The sequence below is a fragment of the Panthera pardus genome, unplaced genomic scaffold, assembly GCF_024362965.1.
Source record: "Panthera pardus isolate Hobbes unplaced genomic scaffold, ASM2436296v1 HiC_scaffold_24, whole genome shotgun sequence".
In the NCBI taxonomy this organism is placed as follows: Eukaryota; Metazoa; Chordata; class Mammalia; order Carnivora; family Felidae; genus Panthera; species Panthera pardus.
Window position 1 is genome coordinate 376,936 of NW_026526810.1, and position 23,498 is coordinate 400,433.

The following is a 23,498-nucleotide window of genomic DNA, read 5'->3' on the forward strand; positions in this document are numbered from 1 at the left end:
GCAGGCTTGCTGGCGGAGGCCCCTTCCTTGTGAGCTGATGCCGTAGCTCTCTTTTGGAGGGGTGAAGTAGGCAGATCCCACAGGAGACAGTAAAATGAATGTGTTCATATTTAATGACTCCTTTCAGTGGAAATTGGAGAAGCAGTAAAACAGGCCGAGGCCTCTCTGTATACCAGGGCTCCTTGGTCCACAACTTCATAAATAAGGGCTCTGGGTATGGTTACGGCTCATTGGGCTTTCTGGAAAAAAGAGTGAATACTGAAAGTGACTGATATGACAAGGCAAGGCATTAGGATAACAAATCCGGGCCTTAATTTGGGATGGAGGGGCTACCGAGGCTTCAGAGGCCTTGGCTTCAGGGTCATAGGGTCTCTCCAACTGGCTCTGCCACCAACAAAAGTTACCCAGTCCTAGGCAGTGTGGTGGTCAGGGTAGGAATGTGGACTCAAGACCCCTGCTAATCAACGGTGTGGACTGCCCACTGGCAGCATCAGCACCGTGAACTTGTGGGAAATGCAAATACTCAAGCTCCACCTAGCCAATCAGAATCATAGGGGGAGGAGCCCAGGGTTCTGTTCAGCTGGCCCTCTGGATGATGCTTCCTGAAGTTTAAAGCTCTCTGGAGCCACACGCCGACTGGTTTCAGTCGGCCTCCTGATTACCCATAAGGCCACTGCAGCACCACTGTGACTTTGGCCGGGTGATCTGATCATTTTGTGCCTCAGTTTCTTTATCTCAAAATTGGAGTGGGAGGATTAAGTAAATTAATAGATGTAAGGTCCTTAAAGCAGTGCTTGGAACAGTAAGGGCTCTGTAAGAGTTAGCTATTGTTTTTTTTTTAACGATTCTGTAGTAGATATCTAGAACCCAGGAAACTCCTGAATAGCGTTAAGATGTTTAAAAGAGTAGATGTATTTCCTGATCCATTAGAGTATGTCTGCATCATCTTAGCTGGGAACCTGGTTGTACTCATATGCACACTCACATGATGTAATATTGGGTAGATAAGACTAGGCAATAAGTAGGCTAGGAGAGATTTTATCCATGTCTGTGGCGTATTCCAGAGATCACGGCATCCAGAAGACTACTCCCCTTGATCTCCTGAATTCTCCTGTCCCCTGTCTTCTCTCCCACCCTTCACAGGGCCCATGGGCCAGATGCTATGATCCTTGTGGACGGGCAGCCACGCCAGGCGAAAGGCGAGCTGGGGCTCTCCCAAATGCTCCACATCGCCAGTCAGATTGCCTCGGGCATGGTGTACCTGGCCTCCCAGCACTTTGTGCACCGGGACCTGGCCACCAGGAATTGCCTGGTTGGAGCCAATCTGCTGGTGAAGATCGGGGACTTCGGCATGTCCAGAGATGTCTACAGCACCGATTACTACAGGGTAAGGTGGCTTTTCCAGCTGCAGGACTCAGCAGCAGAACTAGCACCTCGCTCACATGTCTTTGTCATTGTCCATTAACCCTGTCACTCGAGAGAACACACATGCGTACCCGTGCCCAGACATACACGCAATGGTCATCCTTTGGCCACTTCTGCTTCTTGACATACCTGTGTATTATTCTCTCGATAGCTCACGCCCCCCTTCCCCTTGGACATTTAGCTCAAATATATTCTTCCGTTGCAATGACATATGCATCGTGTTCTTACTTGCATCAATACTCATTCTTCATGCAAACGGACCCATACGTATATGTGTATGCCCAAATGCACACATATTCAAGCTCAACTTGGTACTACATTTTAACATCTTCCACCTCAGTCCCTGATCCAGCCTTACCCACAACACATTTTATTCTCTGAAATTATCTGGTGACTGGGTAGGCTTATCTTGCCTTCAAAGGCAGATCTTAATGAGAAGTCAGAACCCAAAGTAAAGTAGCAAAAATCGTTAATGAGGTGCTGAGCACGATCACCCCAATGATTTAGGAAAGAGGAAGCAAGAAAGCATGTTATTGTTGCCAACTTTTGAGAGAGATGCAGGTTGGCTTTAACAAAAAGCTTTCTGATTGTGAGAGGAGATACCACGTTCAATTTTACTTCTATACGTTAATAGGTATCTTATTTTTCTCCCAGAATTATTTTCTCCCTTAGTCTTTGGAAATCCCCTTCTAATGGATTTGAGTGGTTTTGACAGTGTTTTTATTGCCAGGGAAAGGACAAGTGGGCATGAGTGTCATTGACCCTGAAAGAGGGAAACATGGGTGCAGCCTGAGATGCAAAGATCGGGTGATTTCTGAAAAACGATCGGAAGGCACATGCCTCACGAGATACGTAAATTTTACTTCAGGGACATCGAATGGGTGAAGAGTTTGGATAGGTGGCATAAGAGAAGGGTGGGACAAACTTCTGGAGGTCAAGAGGCATGGCAGCCATTGTAGGGAATGAATGTAGGGAATGAATGATCATATTATGAGTCGAAGAACTCAGATATGATTGTCCTGTCAGCCTAGGCATGATGGACGAGGAGGTGGGGAGTTTGGGGGTGGCATATACAGATCAGTTCTATCTGGATGCTCCTGGTGGCTTTGCCTAAACAACATTGCCCAAGACATTAAAACTGATCACTCGAGACACTTCATTTTAGCCAGGGCCTGAAGAAAAATGAAATATTTAAGAAATGCCCTTTGTGGTTAGAAGTGATTTGTTCATGGTACAACCACAGCATGGCAGATGATATACCATCAGGAGAGAATATGAGGCAAAGAAGACCAAAGGGCTTCTGGGAAGGTAGTATATCTGAGCAAGCTGGGCCATATCTTGAGCCACCTGCCCTATCCAACATCCCCAGATATGGAGAAGGGAGTATAATGTAGCAGTAGCCACAGATGGATGGCCAGGGCAGACCTGCCAGGAAATACCAAAGCGGAGACTTTCTTTAACATCTAGACTAATTTTTTCACTCATTTCCAAGAGAGACATTGGTATCATTACTAAGGGCCATGAGCCATAGATTTCTTGAGTCTGGCTGGAGTTGGCACCATTTAATTGCTTTGCGTTCTGTGTAATGGGGTTTGCTGGCCTGTCTGGCTGAGCTCGGATTTATGTTGGTGTTGATAAAAGCAAGGGAAGGATCATCGTTTTTCTGTGTGAGGCAGATGTGTGATTATGCCAATCTGTTCTCAGCTGGCTTTACCATGGTCTTGGGAAATAATATCTGACCAGAATGTGTGCAGACTCAGCTTTCAAGCTCACTTCAAGGAGTGCACTTACTATTTCTTGATTCTGATTCAGAAGAGTAAAGAAAAAAAATCACCTCTATCAGTCACCAAATGACACGGCTTTCCTCTTGCTTTAACAACTAAGAACTGATGCTCTTTACTCCTGGGAGAGCAACAAGGGGCAGATCCATCTCCTTCCTGTGGGCGCCAGGGCTGATTGGAATTTGAGGAAGGGAGAGTGAGGGGGAAAACGTCCACTCTCCAGGTATCTGCAATTGCTTTTTTCATGAGTTCTAAGCCAGGCATAAGCTGAGGCCAGCTGGCTTGAAAATGTGTCTTTGGTCCCAAGGAGTATGAAATAAAAAAGAGAGTTATGGTAGTAAAAACAGTGCACCGCGGGAAAACTGCGCATCCCACTGATGGTGGGTAGATATTATACTCTCCATATTCCGGGAGCAGCCTGTATCGTGTCTTCATGTTCAGTTGCTCACGATGTCCTAAACGATGCACAGCTCCCCCGCCCTCACTTTCTGTAAAACAAAAGGCAGAAGTAGATTTCCCAGAGGTCACATCAGTAATGAACTTTGAAGTCTTGTTATCCATGTTGGAAGATACGAGGGTGACAAAGGTATTCTGCGTTGGGACCTAATCTTACCTAATGCCACCATTAGCAGCCATGGGACCCCAACACACTTCCCCTAAACTCTCTTTAATTTTCTTATTTTAAAAAATGGGGACAAACATAGTCTCTTGCAGAGTTATTTTGGTGTTAAGCAAGTTAATTTGTGTAAAGAGCCTGGAATACACTACTTAATGGATAAACCATTGCTTATACTATCTCCCTTAGTCCCCCTTCATACCCAAGGCAGGAGAGCCACAGGGATAATCTGGTTTCCAGATGTAATTCTCAGGTCAGACAGGAGGGCCTCCTGACCACTGGAAAATAAACTGGGATCATGCAGCTGCCCCAGAGGAGTAGGGTTTTTAAGTTGACCACCTCTGGAAAATGTCCTTCCCAGGGTTTCGACTTCGATAGAAATACTGGATCATCAGTACTTGCCTGTTCCTCTGGTTAGTGTTTATATGGTCCTCATAATCTTAGAGTGAAGTCCATGTTCAGGTGATTTACAAAACATTTCTTTTTGTTTGGTATACCAGCTGAGGCTCTGGGGGGAATGCAGTGATTTATTATATAGCAAGAACACTGAAGGATTCTCTCAGCAAGCCGACATCCGGGACAAACTGGCACCTCTCTGCTACTGTAGGTTACGGAAATCTGTTGAGCCTAGGAGTTTGCTGGCTTCTTATGCCTAATTCAGTTAAATGCAGATGATTCGAGCTTGTGTGTGTGTGTGTGTGTGTGTGTGTGTGTGTGTGTGTGTGTGTGTATACAGGTGCACACTCACATATACAAGTGTTCGTCTGCCCAGTGCAGATTCCATGATGTGTACACAAGAACAAAGAGAGATGGAGACAAGTTCCTCCTTACATTCTTTTTAAAAACTTTTTAATTTCTTAAAACAAGAAGCACCATCTGGCTCATGTATGAGTGATACGCAAACGGTTTACAAAGGTGAGCTGCCTGATTTCCTATTACATATTTAGAAAGAGAAAACACACATGTCTGCAGCAGAGTGCCAGGACCATTTGTTCTGTCTTCTTAAGACTCTGCCCAGTGACAGATACCTTTCCCTCCTGTGGATCATTCACTCTACACTTCTGAGATGGCTTTTAAACTGGCTTGGACAGGGGTGGGGTTATGGTGCCATCATACCTTTCTCAGGACATCAGACAACACTAAGGAGTCAGTGGTCGAATCTGGAATTAAAGAAAGTTTTGAGAGTCCTGAAGAGGAGGAATCTGGGATTCCAGAATAGAAATGTTTGCAGATGTTTTTATTTGTTGGGCGAGGCGATATGCTGAAATATGGGAAAAACAGGATCCGAGGGCCCAGTGCTCTGATCCTCCTTACCCAGAGGACCAGGAGAGGGCCTTCCTGTTCACCTGGCTGTCCTTTGTGCCTATGGATGAAGTCAGAATGGGGCTTCAGAGTTAGGCAAGAAGTAGATTAGGCCAGACCAAGAGTAGTCTGGACAGGCAAACAGATGCCCATCTAGGGGAGCTTAGTCTTTGCAGATGTTGTAGGGAATCCATTATCTAAGCATGTAGAATAAGTACCTGGGACCAATGTCCAGAGGACACAGGTGAGTGGTGGTCAGAGTCAAGGATGACCCCAAGTCAGAGTTGAGTCTTGGTAGGGGGTGGAGCCAAGTGTCCAGGAGATATGAGGGGAAGTATGCCAAAATGTTGGCAGAGACACATAAGGGGGACAGAAGGCATGTCTGGCATTTGATAACAAGGCACTGGGTTCTGAGTGAGAGATTCCAGATCCGGGTGCCTGGGAACCCCTGGGGAGGATGTCAACAGTAACCATTTGGATGTGGGAATAATCTAGAATAAACTGATTTAACTGGTAGAATATTTGATTTCGTGGATGCCATGGTGCCCCCATGGCCAGTGATGAAAAGTATAGGCTCTTGGGCCCACATTACCTGGTTTGCATCCCAGCTCCTATATTTCCAGGCTGGATAACCTTGGGCAAGGTATTTAATCTTTCAGCGTCCCCAACTGTAAAATGGGGCTACTAGTCCATATCATATGCATTTACTGTAAGGATTAAGACTTAATGAATATAAAGCTCTTGAGATAATAAATGTTAAATAAATATTAATTAGTGTTACTATTATTGGAGCTAAAATACAATGTCTTCCTAATCCCAAAATGGGCATTTTGAATAAGGCTTACCCAAGTGTATTAGTTAAGCTAGGCCACCTGCTATAGTGAATAGATGCAAATGTATATATATTGGTTCCCACACAAATAGAAGCCTATTTGTAGGTCATATACCAGTATGAGCAGGTGAACTTGTTGGAGAAGTAGCCCTCCTTTGTGCAGTTGTTCAGGCTGCTGGAGCTCTACCCTCTTCTTTGTGTGGTGTCCTTGGTCACCGTAGGCATCCATCCCCATTCCACAGCTGGAAGGGGGAAATGGACACGAAAGAATGCGTGTGGTTAATGGGTCTGATCTGGAAGAGGGGCCTGTCTCTTACGGCAAGAACCCAATCACATGCATGGTCTCATTGTTTGTAAGGGAGGCTGAGAAATGGAGTGTAACTGTGTTCTCAGGTAGAAGAGAAGAACATGGGTGGTAGTGAGCAGCTGGCAATCTCTGCCACGTTATGGGTGAAGCAAAACTCCTTTCTCTTCCAACATTCCATTCTAATGGCATATCATTCCATGTCTGATGATGTATCAGGAAGGTTAAGATAAGATAGACTTACTTTCTACTGCTATTCCCATCCTGAAGATGGAGAGATTATCCTGAGGTGCCTCTTTTATCCTCTGCTTGCAAAGTCTGGGTATCACGTGACATTTGTAAACAATGGGGGAGCTTGGCCCCACCTGCCATCTTGGTGCTTCCATTCATCCCCCCTGGAAAGCAAAAAAAAAAAAGGCATACCAACAAGAAAACACTTTCAGTTGACTAAGTGGGGAAAGGGGGAATGTTCTAAATCAAAGGGAGTCCAAGTTAATTGAAAATAAAATACATTCTCAAAGTTTTGTTGACTAATTAATTCGTTTTTTGTATTACGTGGAGAGAGGCCCTTAGATGGAAGCCAAATAGCTGGAAGTGTGTGGAGGAGGAGCCAGAGCTGTGAAAGAACTTGTAATTTACTTTTACCCTTAAAAACTAGTGATGGTGATTTAAGCCAGCTGACTTGCAGGATTACATAGAGACATCAATACCCCTTGCTCTTTGTTGGGGTTTTGGGAGGCTCACCCAGTATCTGGCACACCTCTTCCCTGCTCAGATGCTGAGTTCTGAGCCCTTTGAGACACAGAATCCAGACAGATGGAGATTATAATGTGCTCTTGTATCATGATAGAATAGTTGCAGATGGTGGCCTCGCTGGGCAACAACAATGAGCTTCCTCGTATTGAATTCCCAGTCTAGACTTTCTGTCCAGTCATGGCAGCCTGGGAATATTTCAGGCTTTGCTCTAATAGGGCAGAACTCTTGTGGCTCATTTCTGTTCTCTGTAGATAGACAGATGCCCATCAGAAGGGGGAAAGGATGTGGCCTGTATGCTGGCCCTCACCAATCAGAGAAGTTATTCCTCCCAAGGGGTGGGATGCAGGCTGGAGAGCATTCCAGTTGTTACTCCAGTAGGTGTCCCCCTAGTTGGAAATCTGAAACAGCGCTAAAAGGATGGGTCTTTCACAACTGTTCATCCCCACCTAGGCAAGTGGCTGCCAACTGCCCTGAGTCTTAAGATCTTTCCTCCAAGGCCAAGAATACTATGTCCTGACACCCTGCCTAACTGCCTGGAAGAGGATTAGTAGCTGGGAATACTGCTCCTTGAGGGATGGAGACCCATTTTGGAGAGGGCTTAGGCAGACTTGTCTCTGGGCTTTCGGCCATTAGGTTTTCCTTAGTAGGCCCAGGCACCATGGTAGGAAAATTGATTCTATCAGAAGATGAGCATCGCATCCAGGCGGCCCAGTGGCCAGAGCCCAGTTACGGGGCCTGATTGTTCCCTTGCTGTTTGTTGAATATCCTAATAATCTGTTACCCATATTCCTATTTATCTGGAGAAGAACTATGCTGGGGCGGGGAGAGGGGGAGTCTATATTCCATTCCTAAGGAAAGTGATGGTCCCATTTCTTTTTTTTTTTTATTAAAATTTTTTTTAACGTTTTTAACGTTTATTCATCTTTGAGAGACAGAGAGAGAGACAGAGCATGAGTGGGGAAGGGGTGGAGAGAGGGAGACACAGAATCTGAAGCAAGCTCCAGGCTCTGAGCCATCAGAACAGAGCCCAACATGGGGCTTGAACTCATGAGCTGCAAGATCATGACCTGAGCCAAAGTCAGACACTCAACCAACTGAGCCACCCAGGTGCCCCCCATTTCCTTTTTTTATAGATACATTTTTATTTGGAGTAATTTTAGATTGACAGAAAAGTTGCAAAGATCATAAAGAGAGTTCCCATATGTATTTCACCCAGTTTTTCCTCCTGTTGTCCATGATACATGGCCAACATTTGTTAAAACTAAAAAAATTAACATCGATGCAAATTGTTAATGAAACTAAACTTTGAATTTTATCAATTTTCCCACTAATATCCTTTTTAATGTCCAAGGACCCACTCCAGAATACTGCACTGCACTTAGCCACGTTGTTCCTTAAACCAGTAGGACTTCTTGGTTGAAGTGGAGGTGAAGGGATCCACTACCTATTGTAGACTGTCTTCTTTGGATCTCTCTGCCCCAGGGCAATCCTTAATTCACCTTTCAGAGGCTCCAGAACTCCAGAGTTCCCTGTGTTCTGGAAGAGGGATAGGTGGGCTATAAGAGGTTCTTGAGGAACTCAACTTTATGAGCAACCTGTAATTCCAGACTCTTACAGGAATATTTTGCAACTGTGCAGTCATTGGTCACTGTCTTTAAAGAGGATGCTGATAGGACTAGAGTTCACTAGCTTAGATTAGGAGGCTAAGGGAAGGCTTGGGACTCCTCATGTTCACAGCCCCTAAACTATGTGTATGTTCTTTTCTTTTGCCTTGGGAGGGGGTGCCCCATTCTAGCAGAGAGACATGGTTATAAGCAGACATCTGGGCATGCTCAGAGCTTTCGTTGGCCAGAACATCTGCTGTAGACATGGTGCCATGTTATACACATCTTGAGCGAATTCTGAATACAACTTTAATGCTAAGTCCCATTAAGCTGCACAAAGCTACAGAAGGAATGAACACGGAGGAAGGTGTGGAGGATAGATGTATGCTGATTATAGGTATTATGACCTTGTTTCCTTGATTAAAGCCAATGGATTTGCACAGTAATTATACAAAAAATATTAGACATTTTGGAATCCAAGTTCGTTGAGGGACAGGACTGCTATTTAGGATATCTTGGTCTCAATGCCAGCTCTACGTCCAGTTAGAGGCTTTACTTTCATCTGTAAGTTCTGGGGTTTGGATCCTGGTTTTATGGTCTCTTTTAGGTTTTACTTTCTATGGGGCTAAGTTCTAGTGGTAATGATAACTGAGCCCGAGGCTTGGTTTCTTTAGAAAAGAAGGGAGACAGGGCTGAAGATACAAGAATAAAGCCGACGTCCCCTTAAGCACTCTCTGTTATTGCTTTGCCCTGGACCACAGCTGTTCAATATCCCAGCCCCCTTTTCCCCTTCCTGATAAAACAAGGGAACAACCTCCAGCCTTGAAATAGCTTCTCCCCATAATACCTGGATCTAGTTTAGTGATTGAAGTTTGCTTTCTTTTCTTCCTCTTCTTCAGCTCTTTGGGATATTTAAGGTAATTGGACAAAAATCAGCCTGATGGGCATAAGAATTGTTGGAAAGACTTTCTTGATGTTTTATCAGTGGTGGGAATTACTTGGATTCTTTTGTCCATCTCAGCACTTCCAAACCTTCAACTTTCCTAGACTGTGTTATTCCTATTCCAACACAGTGGTAGTGCTGTGGACATCTACCTGCAATGAGAGCATTCCACAAAATTCAGAAGTGAATATAGGGTGGGGCCTGGTGTTTTGAGCCATGGCACACTCCAGCAATCTGGTATGAAGATGATTTGGAGAGGACATGATGACCAGGAAGTTGAGGTACAATCGATGGGACTCCAGCAACAAAGTGAAGAAGTTATTTTGGGCATCTCCCCACAGGGGTTTAGGAATGCTAGTGCTGGGGAGTGTTCTTCCATCTTTGCTTATGGGGTCCCATGACTAATGTGGTGACTAGAAGGCAGGAAGATTTAGTCCCTGCTGTGACCACAGACATGATATAAATATGTTTCTGGCCATCGACCTGAATTTATCATATGCAACGTAGGTACTTCCTGTCTGTCTTTGTCATTGTCTTGAGGTTTCTCACCTCTTCACAGGAGACTGGCCACACCAATAGCATTGTTTTCTGTCACCTCCTGGGAACTCATGGTTTGGACTTTGGTGGGTTTCTGCCTTTTCATCTTTAGATACATTGATGCCTTCACTGATCCTTTTCCTGGATAGGGCTTAAAGGGCTGAGTTCTGGTTCAGCCCCTCACTTACTTTGGTGATACTGACTTTAGGTCAGTACTCTTGCTTCTCAACTTACAAGGTTGGATTCGTTGCATAGTTTTCCAACACATTTTTTATAGCAGTAAATCTTTTCTTCAGATGGACCCTTATAAGATAGAGAGAGAGAGAGAGAGAGAGAGAGAGAGAGAGAGAGAGAGAGAGAAGGTAGATAGGGGGAGAGAGAGAGAAAAGTGCTTTAGTTGAAGTAGAAGAACATGGGGCCATGGCATTCTTCTATCTCTTACCTGCACTCAGTCATGGAGCTCTTGCAGTACTTTGTGGAGGGACTTCCATGCCCTGCAGGGCTAAGCACTGGGATCCCCAGTTAAGATTTAGGGCAGATCTATGTGTTCCAGCCACACGTAATAGTGATGATGAGAACAAGACTGGTAGCAGCAGGGAATCAGTGAATGAATAGCTGGCTTTGAATATCACCTGATTTTCCTGCCTTTCTGCGGCTCATCAGCTGACCATGTAAACCCTCACACTCAAACCAGCTGAAAGAGAAATGCTCATTTTACACATGCTGATTGTGGGGGTTTGTGCTTGCACACCAGCCTCTTAATGTTCTGCCTGGAAAGGAAGAAGGTCTTCTGAGACCTTGCAGGGAAGAAGTAAGCTGCCAGGGATTATTAGCCTCCATTTTATGGAAGAGCCTTAGAAAGGGTTGGTGATATTTTCAAGACCCCGAGATTTCTCAACAGCAAAGTCAGTGTGAGAGCCTTAGGCCTTATGATGAAGAATCCACTTTGTACATCTGCTGAACTTTGTCCATGCTGGTTCGTTTCCCTTCGTGCCAAATCCTCTAGCCATTGAGAAAGTCCACATGTTGGGAACAGAATTCAATTCAATTCCCTGACTATGTGTAAGGATGAATAGAATGCAGTCTGTGTTCCCAAGGAAATTAAATTTTTTTGCAGGGAATATAAAACAAGATGAAAATTTGTAACTCCCCAACAGGCCAGAGGGAGGAAAACTCATACAAAGGGGTTACCATTACCAATTTCAAAGGCCCATTTAATCAGAGGGATGATGTGGATCTTAAGGGGTTGAAGGGGGGTCAGTGGGTTGAATTTTAGGAGGGCACTCCCGTCGGGGGAGGTTAGCATGAGCAAAGGCATGGAGGTAGCTTGGAGGCTGGCACACCAGGAGGGTGACCTAGAACAGTGTGTCACTCAGTGGGCCGAAAGTGCAGACACGCGGAAGGAAATGTTTGTAAAGGAAGGACTGGGCCACTGCGGCAGGCCTCGGAAGTCCAGCTGTTTTGGTGTGGGTGCCAGTGGACTGTCGTGGAAAGTTACATCATCTGTTTTAGTGTAAATGAGGCTGCATGTGAGGACGGGTCATCGGGCAGTGGCGTGGAGGGTGGGCTGCAGGGAACCAGGACCACCAAGGCATAGTGCCATCTGTGGCAATAGTCCAAGCAAGAAGCAATGAGGCCTTGTGCTCTGGTAGTAGCAGTGGAGTATGGAAGAGAAGCCATCAGAATCAGTGGGGCCTGGAAGGTCAACTGAAGGCCAAGGCCTGGGTACCCAGAGTCTCTTGCAGTTTTGCATCATCACCTTGAAAAAAGAATAACAGTAAAATCGAGGGTCAGGATGGATGTTTCACAAATGCACTGGCCACCTACCCTGTCTGTATCCCTAGAGTGTTAGAAACAGATGAACAAATGCCAAATCATTCCATTTTAAAGAAACATGAAGCTGGAAGGAGCCTTAAATGTCATTTGTTTCACCCCTGTGGCCCCAAGCTGAATAGCATCAAAACCACCCCGGACAGATGGTTTACTCACTCTATTGTGGTGCATCTCCTGGGATTCTACAGGTGCCCCCTTATTCTTTCCAGATGTGGTGAAGGAAAGCCATTATCAGTGAGAGATTTATCTTTCTCTTTCTAATTTGTAATACCCTTTAGAAGTAGGACATCCTCAATTACGTCTAGCTGCTGTAAGGTAAGTCTGTTTCATCTTATGTTTTCAGTAGAGACAAACATGGTTTATATTATAAAACAGACATTACAACACCAGTACAATGCTAAGAAGCTCACTGAAACCAGTATAGCCTCTTCATAGATTATTGGTTGTATTTTATTCATTGGGTGTATCTTGACTGGTGAGGACTCAGTGGCATATACGTATCTCCTTCCCTTGCCCTGCCAAAAATAATGTCCTTTTTCTGAGAGCAGTTCCCAGTGGTGTCTTTTAGACTTGGTCTCATCTCCCTGTAATTTTGAGATCTGGTTGTTATCCTCTGTCCATGATGGTGGTGCAAGGTATGGGATGGATTCTGTCATAGTCAGCCTTACCTCCACAGGGACAGATACTTGGAGAAAAAAAGAGACAGGGATTTGACCCATCAGAAAATCCTGAGAACTTGAGACACGTTTACACTGGAGTTCATCCCAAAGAAACCAGTAACAGAGGCAGGGTCAAGAGGCTCCTGAATCAGATGTTGTTTCATTTCATTCTTCTCTGCTCACATGGAGGACAGGATAGCAGAACCTCTGTCAACTGACACCTCTGTGTATCTGAACAGGCCTTGTTTGGGTTACCAAAGTGTAAAAGACCTTTCTTTTTTTCTGAGGCAAACTGAATACAGAACATATAAAGATACATAAATTTCCATACAAATATCTTCTTTACCAGCTGTAATTAAGATATTTGCATGTAAAGAGAACAGTGTGTTCCCTTGACTTCCTCCTGTAGGGAATTGTTTGTCTCCTAGTCCTCAAAACCCAAGACTTTGTGCTCTATCTAAACTGGAGGGGGTGCTCTATCTAAACTGGAGGGGGAGGGAAGCTTGGGTGGAAGGAGGAAGAAGAGGCAGAGGACCGGGTCAGTACAGCATCTGAAATTCAAAATTTTGAACGCGAGTTTTAGTCCTAGTTGGTTTTGTTTTCAGGTTTAGCCTAGCTAATCCCACAGGACAAAGTTGAGGTAGGGGTGAGGGAAGACCTGAGAAAAAGTGGGCAGAACACCCATTAATTCTGGAGTCAAGTAGATAGATATGCCTTTGAATTCTGAGCTTCTGTTTATGAGCTATGTGACCTTAGGAAAATTTCATAAATTCTCTAAGCCTTAGATCCTCATCTGAAACAGAGAGATAAATAGATAGAGAAAGAGGGGGGTGGGGAGGGGGAAACAATTTCTTCTTTGGTGCAGATTAAATAAGGTAATGTATGCAAATTGTCTGATACCTATTAGGCACTCAATAGATGGTAATTATTATTCTATGTAAGTGAATAAGGTAGAAATTATATATAAGAAATTTTAAATAATTTTAAATTACAAGGCAAGGTATTTCCTATCGTGGGTTTGGGTGCTGGGTACTAAAATTGGAAGGGAAAAGAGCCTCGAGACAACTCGGGCAAATACAAAGCAAAACCACTTATTCCTCTGGGACTGGTTTAGACACTTGAGTTGGTCTGTCGGAAGCCCAGGAGGAAAGAGAAAGCATCTAGTTGTTCAAAGGTAGAGCTTCCCGTTGTAGAATTGGTGGCTCCAATTAGGAGCTAACTTTTGCTAAATATACACCATGAATTCTATGGTAGACGAAGGTCTTCAGAATCAGAGCTCATTCTCCAGGCATCCTAAATGTGTGCCATCCCTTGTTGCCCCAAAGGAAGATTTTGGGGTCAGGTGCACTAGAGCCTTGGGGATAAAAACAATATCTGTCTAGAGAGATATAAGTAAGATATAGATGTAGATATTAGATGGACGTATATAGGCAATAACTATAGATATATATAAAAGGCTGGTTTAACTAGGCCTCCCTCATTTCTCTCTCTTGTCATATGCAGCATGATGGTCACTGCACGTTATTGTGCATAACATGAGATGTTGGATATACAAGAGTGTTGAACTGTTGGCTTGGGTACTGTTGGTTTTATGACCCCTATCATCACCACCATTAACCACCATGACCACCAGTATAGTCTGCTAAGAAAACGATCATGTACACTCTGGAAAAAATGAGTCAAGTTCATCAACGTCCTAAAGTTGATTGGCAAGGGTGGTCAGCATGCCATGTGTCCCACTCTGCCAATCACCATGACAACCTTGGCTACCTTTTCTTTGTTGAGTCATGCTCTTTCACCTCTACAGCCAGGATTGACCTTTGATTTGTGGCCCAGTTTGTTCTTGAAGTTGATCTTTTTCTTACCCATTGGGGAAACCCCTAGCTTCCTGGTCTTTGTATTTATTTATTTATTCATGCCCTTGAGTTATTTGGGCATCTGCATGGCCTGTAGTTTCCTAGAAAGCAAAGGAACCCATTCTGTTTTTATGAGAATGCTTGAAGAAAGTGGTTAATTAAAAAATATATAATCCCATGTCAAATGTTTGTAATGGGTAAGGAATAATGGCCTAAGCATTTAATCCATTTTAAATGGCTCCTTGTGAGTCCCCACTTGCCATACACCAATAATCATTATGTGGGGACTCTGGGTAGATATATTGGGATCTGATTCCCCACCAAAGGCCCAAACATCTGCTTATCAGTGAAGAAGCCTGAGGGGATGTCTCACAATAATTAAAACGCCCATGAGACTTCCGTTAGCACCCGAAGGACAACTTATTAATGCACACAGGGGGCCAGATTATTCAAAGGCTATATGATCAAAGCATTCACTCCCAATAAGCCAGTCTGTGTGGGAAGCCTGATCATATTGAGAAGGTTGCTTAAAGAAGAAGTCAAAGCAAGAAAGTCAGATGCATCAAACTATTAGAAGCGTCCAGCTAAGGGAGACTGATATACCCATATCCTTTTGATAACAGAGACCTTCCAGTAAGTTCAGAAGTACTCCAAGTCTTCTGCCGAAGTCCACGTCTCTCCCCTGACAGAAGCCAGGAAGGGATGAGCACTGCCACCATCCAATTCCGTGTCATTCCCTTCCCAGGTCTCTATGACCGGCCAGTCCCCCTTCTGAAAGACATATTCTTTCTTCATTTGCATCAATCAGGGTGCAATTGAGCTGTGAAGGCCTGGAAACCACTCAAGCTCTTACAGATGACCTGGGCATATATTCTTGTTTTCAGCCATTTTTTGCTGATCTTAAAGAGACCAGCTTGTATTCTTCATTTCTAAATGGAGAGGAGTCACTTTACTGTCAGAACCGCTAATGCTTTCCATGTCGCTAGATGTCCTTTATACCTAAAACATGACTTGTTGCTTGCAAATCGAATTGCCTTGATGCCAACTATTGTGGGCTGCAGGGATGGCAAGTAGATCTCAGGTAACAGTTCTTTTTTTTTTAAGTTTATTTATTTTGAGAGAAAGAGTGTGTATGTAAGCAGGGGAGGGGCAGAGAAAGGGAGAGAGAGAGAATCCCAAGCAGGCTTTGCATTGTCAGCAATGCAGAGCCTGATGCAGGCCTTGAACTCACAAACTGTGAGATCATGACCCAAGCCAAAATTAAGAGTCAGATGCTTAACCCCCTGAACCACCCAGGTGCCCCGAAGGTACCAGTACTCATAGACTGAAAGTGGTTCCTCAGCATAGAATGATAAGAGGAAGTTGTCGGTTGCATCCAGAATCAGTGAAAAAGCATGTGGGATTAACTGGTGATGTCTACCATGGGTAGAGGGAAGGGAATTAGTGGTACCTGTGTCATATTGTCCCAGTTATGGTATATCCCATCCCAATCAGTGCTCTCAATTCAAGGATTCTACTGCATCCTTTTAGTCATGCTCAAACCTTAGCTTCTCAGAGTTGAAGAGATCTAATAAGGTGTCGATGTGAGTTTATTGAATGTATCTATCTGTGTTGAAGGATCGTGTACAGAGGGAGGATTTCGGCAGGTGGGCCTGAATTACTGGGGCTAACTTAGGTTTATATGCCCAAGTTCACAGAGATGACCCTAGTATCCCAACATTTTAAATTATCTTCTGCTTGCTTTTTTTCACTCTTCACTTAAATGTTTTTGTTGTTGTTGCTGGCTTTTTTTTTTTTTTTTGATCTTATGTATAGCAAATGTGGCTTCTTCTTGTTAGATTTGGTTCCATATTCCACTCTACCAAGGTTTCTTTGTGGTCTAGATATAGCTTTTCCTCCCAGCTCTGTGCCACCTGCAACTATTATCAATGTACAATGTACCAGAAATTAAGTGTATTTTTAATTTTTTTTTTTTGGAATGTACAATAGCTCAAGGCTTGGGTTTGCTGCTGGAGTCTTGCTCCCAAGCAGATGTTGACCCAATTATCAGCATTCTTTGAATATAGTTACTCTATGGTTATGATTCCTGCCATTTGGACTCTTCTTCTCCACATACTGACCTCTTTGTTCAAAAGTATTTCATGAGAGTCCTTGACAAATGCCTGGGTAAAATTTATGTAAGCAATCTATGCTGGTAAACTTGTGAAATCCTGGCTAGAAATAAACTTGGAGGTCATCTTGTCAAACCTACTTACTTAACAGATGGGGACATTGAACCCCAGAGAGGGAGCAGGTGTCTCTCAAGTTCATGCATCTATTTAGTGGTAGAGTTGAGGCAAGAATATTGGTCCCCCATCTCAGATCCAGTGCTTCTCTCTGATCATCATTGAAGTACTTGGAAGTCAATTGAGCCAGTATTGTTATTCCTACCAGTGAACTGAGGCTCAGAGAGATTAATTAGTGTTATTCAGATTACACACAAAAATAAGGCAGGGCAGATTGGGTTCAGTGCTCTGATTCATAGGTAAGGTTTTTTAAGGAATGCAAGGTCATTTTTGAAAGCAAGTTTTCAATAGTGTACCAGTACAGTAGGGTCTCTATGAGGTCAGGTAGGCTTTAGAGTTAGAACTGTGAACCTATAATAAGTCAGCTCCATCATTTTTTTTTCTAGTTGGGCTTTGTGGCAAAGATATTTAAGCAAGAGGAGGCAACAAGCAAGGAGACCCTAATTCAGAGAGTTTGGGATCTCCAGTTTGGTAGTAAAACCAGCACCAGTAAGGTGATTTGGGCCAAGCATAGTCCCAAAAATGTAACACAAATTCGGTGAAACTTAAGGGTAGGGAAGAAATGCCCGGAGCAGAGGACATGGTCATCAGAGGTGAGGAATGCTGCCCTAATACCTCAAATATGTTGTAGGAAGTGATTTTTTTTTACATTTTTATTGTGAAAATGTATTCTCGAGAACATCTGTCAGCACATACTTGTTCACAGTAGTTTTGATTTCTGAAAGGGCAACACCCATGCCTTCTTCTCCAGTCACAAAACTCCATATCTGATATACAGTAGGCTTTCTGCAAATGTCTGCTCAGTGAAATAAACAAGGAGGCAGGTGTACCTCTTGGTGAATGACTGACCTGGGATGGTGCTCCAGGGCGCCGCAGTTTGGGACAATCAGAAATCACAAAACCAGTTCTCATCCCATTCAGAGATCGTCTGGGGAATCGTTTTCCATCATTTTGGCCTGGTAAATGGGCTCTGCAACATGTTCCCTTACCTCCGGATGTGGCAGGGCCAGAAAACTCTAGGTTGGTGAAGCACCATGCCCCAAGGCAGTTACCTGTATCATGTGGAAATGGAACAGACCACCCAGTAAGACGGTGGGTTCTTCATTTCTGGGGAATTTTCCAGGAAATCGAGATGACCACATTTTAGACATGTTATAGAGACACCTGCATTGAACATGAGGTTGTAGTAGGTGACCTCAAAGTTTTGCTTTTGCCCCAGTTCTGAGATCCTGAGTCAACCCTATAATAGAAAGTGCTTAGATGGGTATAAAGCAGAAAAGTAAAGAGCCATTATTATGCATGCACGAGGAAGTGTGTCAAGTATATATTTCTGTGACGCTATGAAATTTTCACCCTCTCCATATCTACAAATTCGCGTCTGTGTTCTTTCTCGCCTCCCTCACACCTCACCACGTGTCACCTGCCCTCTCTAGCCCACTGCTCTCTGGGACTGTGTCTGTCCCACTCTGAAACCCTGAAGACTTCCTCCCTTCTTTGTACTCCAAAATCCATGGTCTATCTCTTCTACATTAAAGAAAAATCTTCATTTGACCTTTCTGCCCCTTCCAACTGGCATGTGTCTCCTCGACTACTGAAATAGGTTGCTTTTATCTTCTGTCTTAATTTTTGGGCTTCTGATCTCAGCACTTCATTGACTGTAAGTTTTGGGGGTCACTAATTATCTCATCTTGGCAAAATTCAAATGCCTTTCCTCTAAAAATTCTAATCCTTTTTGGAACTATCTGTTGAATGACATTATTAATAGCTGCCCCATTCTTTTCTCCACCCTCCATTCCCTGACCACTTAACATTCTTGTTCAGTGCCTTCGTGATGCCTGGCTCCACAATTTCTTCCCTATCCCAGCCATTCTTTACCTCATCTATTGGTTTTTCTTTTTGCTCTCCTTTAAAGTTCTGGTGCTGCTATTTTAGACATCTACTTTGGGAAACCTCACACACACACACACACACTCACACACACACACACACACACACACACGCTTATAATGCCTTTTTGCTTTTAGGCAGAAGCTGGTTGAATTTACATTTTTAGCCTCCACCTCTTCTCTCTTTGATTGCTTAAGCTGTTAACCTCCCCTGGAGAATTCACTGGTGATTGAAACTTGGCTTGTTGGAGATAAAACTCACCATGGCCACCGCCTGCTTCTCAAGCAGATACTCAGCAGCCCGTTAGCATGAGTGAAAACCCTCTTGGGACATTTCCCAAAGGGGAGGCATTTTTGAACCTGTCTCTTCATCATCTATACCTGACTCCTTACCTGACCCTGCTCTCTCTTTACTTCAGTGTTACTTGTTCTTTGTATGTTGTCAGGAAGCACCCTAGTCCACTCCATGACCAGACCAACTCTTGGATCAATAAGTGTACCTTCAGATTCAGAGTCACCTTGCCCATACTCTTCAAACCTTCCATCATTCCAGATGCTTCTTTAAGAGATTTGAGTGAATCTTCATTTCTCAAAATTATAAATTTCTTACCCTGGCCCCCAGGGCCCTCAGGCTGTCTGCCAAACTGCTTCCTGGCCCCCTCCCACAAGAAGTCCCCTCAGCTCTACCCCAGCCAGCCTGCCTTCATTCTACAGTGGTGCCTGTTCATTTCCAACATGTCTGATACCTTCTGTATACATTTCCTAGCGCTGCTGTAACAAAGCACCACAGACTGGAGGCTTAAACAACAGAAACTTATTTCATCATGCTTCTGGAGGTCTGAGACCAAGGTGTCAGCATGGTTGGTGTCTTCTGAGGCTTGTCTCCTTGACTTGTACTTGCTGTCTTTTCCTCCGTGTCTTTCTTTACATCTTTGTCCCTCTGTGAATGTCTGTGACCAAATTTCCTATTCTTGTTTTTAAGTTTATTTATTTATTTTGAGAGAGAGAAAGCATGCATGCAAGCAGGGGAGGGGCAGAGAGAGAGGGAGAGAGAGAATCCCAAGCAGGCTCTGCACCATCAGCCTGGGGCTCAATGTGGGGCTCAATCTCATGGACCGTGAGATCATGACCTGAGCTGAGAGAGCAAGAGTTGGATGTTTACTCAAATAAGCCACCCAGGTGCCCCCAAATTTCTTATTCTTATAAGGACATTAGTTGTATTGGATTAGGACCCACCCACATGACCTTGTTTTTATCTTACTTACGTCTCCACATGCAGTCACATTTTTTTTTAAATTTTTTTTAACGTTTATTTTATTTTTGAGACAGAGAGAGACAGAGCATGAACGGGGGAGGGTCAGAGAGAGGGAGACACAGAATCTGAAACAGGCTCCAGGCTCTGAGCTATCTGCACAGAGCCCGACGCGGGGCTCGAACTCATGACCTGAGCCGAAGTCGGCCGCTTAACCAACTGAGCCACCCAGGCGCCCCCACATGCAGTCACATTTTGAGGGACTGGGGGCTAGGACTTCAGCTTAATGAATTCTGGGAGGGACATCATTCAGCCCATAATGTCTTCTCTTCTCAACTTACCATTTGTTCTTTCGTATTTCTCTTTGTTCTTTCTCTCTGTCTGCTCCTCACTGCCATCAAACCCAGTGGTCCCATTTCACTGTTCTCACTGGATGGTCTCCCCAGTATCACCCTATTGAGATGTGTTGCTTCATGAATATTCTTCTTTGTTGGGTCCTTGATATGCTTCTATGCCTCTGGTTTGACTGAGAGCAGGGGCTTTGTCTCTTGTCTTTTGAACACAGCTCTTGACCTGGGAGGCACTTGAGAAATGCCATTTCTAAGTCATTGCATATCCCTTCTCAAAAGCTGCCTAACATACCTACTCCTCTGACTTCTCAAGAGGCCTTTTAAGGGGAATGAGTTTTTCCCAAGTGGTAATGGAGTCTGTACACACTGACTCTGTTGATACCAAGGAGAAGAAAGGCTGAGGCTCCACACAGGTGACGTCTAGCTAGCTCACCCCTTTTCCAAATTGGGCAGGCAGGGAAGGGCATCTGGGAAGGAAGCCCTGAAAGTGGTGGTGAATTCAGTGATTTTTCTGTTGGAGACAGGAAGGACAGCTATTCCCTCAGAAACTTTGGAGAGGTGCTATTTCTTTGACTTAAGGGGGTGAAAATTCTGGATAAAACCCTCTTCCTTTCAGAGTGGTAGTTGGCCGAGAGGCTCATCTTGTTGGAAGTAGAACTGAGCCCTTGGAGGGAAGCCAGTGGATCTTGGTAGAAGACCAAAAGGAAGACAGCTGGGTGCCATGTATTAAGAGTGGTGTGATGGTGTGCCTGCCGAGCTGTGGGTAGGATCTCTGGTTGGACTCCTGAGTGAGGGCCTTGGAGCTGGGCTGATGCTGTCAGCCTTTTCCCCTAGTGGTATGACAGGTGTCTGGAGGCAATGCCAGGAGACTCGCCATTCACTTAAAGATACACCCACTCCCCTTATCCTCCCTTCTTTCATCCTTCCATGCTTTCTTCCTCTGCCTTCATCCTTTATTCTCTCTTCCCCTACCCCGCTCTCTCCTCCATTCACTGTCAGGAAGGGCCATGCCAGAAGGGCCCGATCAGCGTGTCATGGCAGCGACAGAGGCTAGCAGCACCGGCAGCTTCCACAGTGAGTCTGGATTTTGTTTCTGGGGCCAGGGGGCTGGGCAGGGCCGTCCACACACAGACCGACAGCTTGCAGACTTTGGAGAGGAACTTCCATGGGCGGGGGATGCTTCCCACCTCTCCTTCCCTGCCTCCCAGCAGGCGGGGGTGGGGGGGGCATCATTTCACTTCCATGGAAGTTTCCTGCCAAAGCCATTGATGTGCTTGGGATATCTCATGGGGAGGAAGCATGGTGGGGGGTGGAGGGGCCATAGTCTGCTAAAATTAGGTGCACATCTGGGAGAGCCGCCGGAGTTTAAATGGCTGCCAAGGATTCTGTCCAAGCCTGCGTGTGTGGTGAAGGCTGGAGGCTCTGCATGGATGATGGTTTGGCTGCTTTCTTGCATTTCAGGAAGTGTGACCTTGAGTTGTGAGTACACTTTGGGTGCCTACACTCCCTTTAAGGAATTGAGAATGCCACATAGGCTAAAGGGTCTGAAGAAGCGGGGGTCTCCCTGTTGACCTGAAATGAAGCTTGTCTAAGAAATTTGATGTTTAGGACAGTTTTTATGTAGCACCATGACTGAGGCATCTCCCCGAGTATTTGGGGGAAGCTTTTTCCCATCCCCATGTTAATTTCTGTGGTAATCTCTGGCATGGAGAATGGACATAATGCGGAGTCAGTCAGAGTTCCATCTGTCTTGCCTTGTTCGTCAAACTGAACTGGATGGCTTCCTTCCACTTTTCATCTAGGGGCTGTTTCCTTCTGTTTTGGGAATGGTCCACTTGGGGAAGCAGAACTACAACATTTACCTATCCAGCCTTAAAAACCTCACCCAGCCTAGGAGGACACATGTCCGTCTTGAGATGTTTTCCCACAGGCAAGAGGCTGTTTTCGGACACTCATGGGGTGTGTTGTAGTTCATTTTGAAGTGAGAGACCTCCAGTCTCCAATACGTGATATCATCCTGATGCTGCAGTCTCATGGGCAGGTGCACGGGGGTGCTTTTCCAATTCCATTCATTTCTCTTGTGATACGGTTAGGGAGGTAAATTAGGCATAGCTTCCCAGGTCCTCTCAGGACTACGTTTTTATAGATATCTCCTCTTGGCACTGTTACTAATAACGGCCTTACAGTTCAGGATTTTTTAACGCCAAAAGCTGTGTAGAGTTATAGTTTATCAGAATGACCATGTTTGCTAGCCTTGTGAGAATTTTGAAAGCAGGGCCATTATAAGAGATTAATCAATCTCTTCTCATGCTTTTAACATCATATGTAATTCGTTCACCTCGGGGTAAAACTCTTGGTTTGAGGAGTTGATGGGTTTAATTAAAGTATCAAATTGGTCAAATTTATTAATTAAATTCAACAACTACTTATTATTAATCAACTCTATATATTTGTCTAAACCTGGACACCTCTGAGACAGAAAAGGGAAGCTATTAATAATTAAATTGATACTACAGGCATAAACTGTTACCTTCCCTGGTAAATTAGGACACTGTCCATATATTGTGAGCTATCCTCAGGGCTGGGGGATACAACTGTGATAAAAACAGGAAAAAATCTCTGCCCTTAATAAAGGAAATAGAAAATAAAGATAAAGTAGAATATATTATATGTAAAAGAATAATAGATCCTTTGAAGAAAAATAAAGCAGAGAAAGAAAAAGGAAGTGTTTGGTGGTACTACTGGTGGTGGTAATAGTTGTGTATGTACGTGTGTGTGTGTGTGTGTATGTGTGCACACGCATGCACAATTTTAGACAGGGAGGCCAAAGCATTTGAGTAGCCTAAAGCATATAACATACCTTAAGTTATATAGTTGACTTAATTTAGCCAAAGCGGGCTTTCACGGCTTGGATGAAATTTATCTGAAACAAGTCAGGTCTAGACATTATGACTCCAAAGCAAGAAATACAAACCTCAGAATTACAAAAATTGAGAAGGGAGAAGGCGGCCATGGCATTGGAAGCAAACCTTGTCTGCTCAGTAGTTAGGTTTCACCTCTGGCTGACATGACTAAGACACTGTCAAAGTGAGTAAGGCTGTGGGCTTCTCCACTTGGGAGAGCATCTTATAGAACGCCCCTCAGTCTTTGACATGCACTGGCCATTCAGGACATCTTAAGGGCTTTTCTTCTTCCACCTGGTGTCCTCAGGGGTGGTTTGGGATGGCAGCTTATCTTTGATGAGCACCTACACCAAACACTTGGATAGGGACTTTAA

At 44.4% G+C, this 23,498-nt stretch overlaps 1 protein-coding gene across 4 annotated transcripts in view; it reads left to right on the forward strand.

Moving 5' to 3' along the window:
• Positions 1-23,498, forward strand: part of NTRK3 (neurotrophic receptor tyrosine kinase 3) — a 381,805-nt gene that overhangs the window by 328,602 nt on the left and 29,705 nt on the right. For 2 of the 4 annotated variants that reach the window (XM_053888749.1, XM_053888744.1), the window contains exons 15-16: positions 1,144-1,387; positions 21,221-21,295. In XM_053888749.1, coding sequence (XP_053744724.1) covers positions 1,144-1,387; positions 21,221-21,295 — 319 coding nt within the window. The remainder of the gene's footprint in view (positions 1-1,143; positions 1,388-21,220; positions 21,296-23,498) is intronic. The other 2 variants (XM_053888745.1, XM_053888746.1) reach the window with 1 other exon arrangement.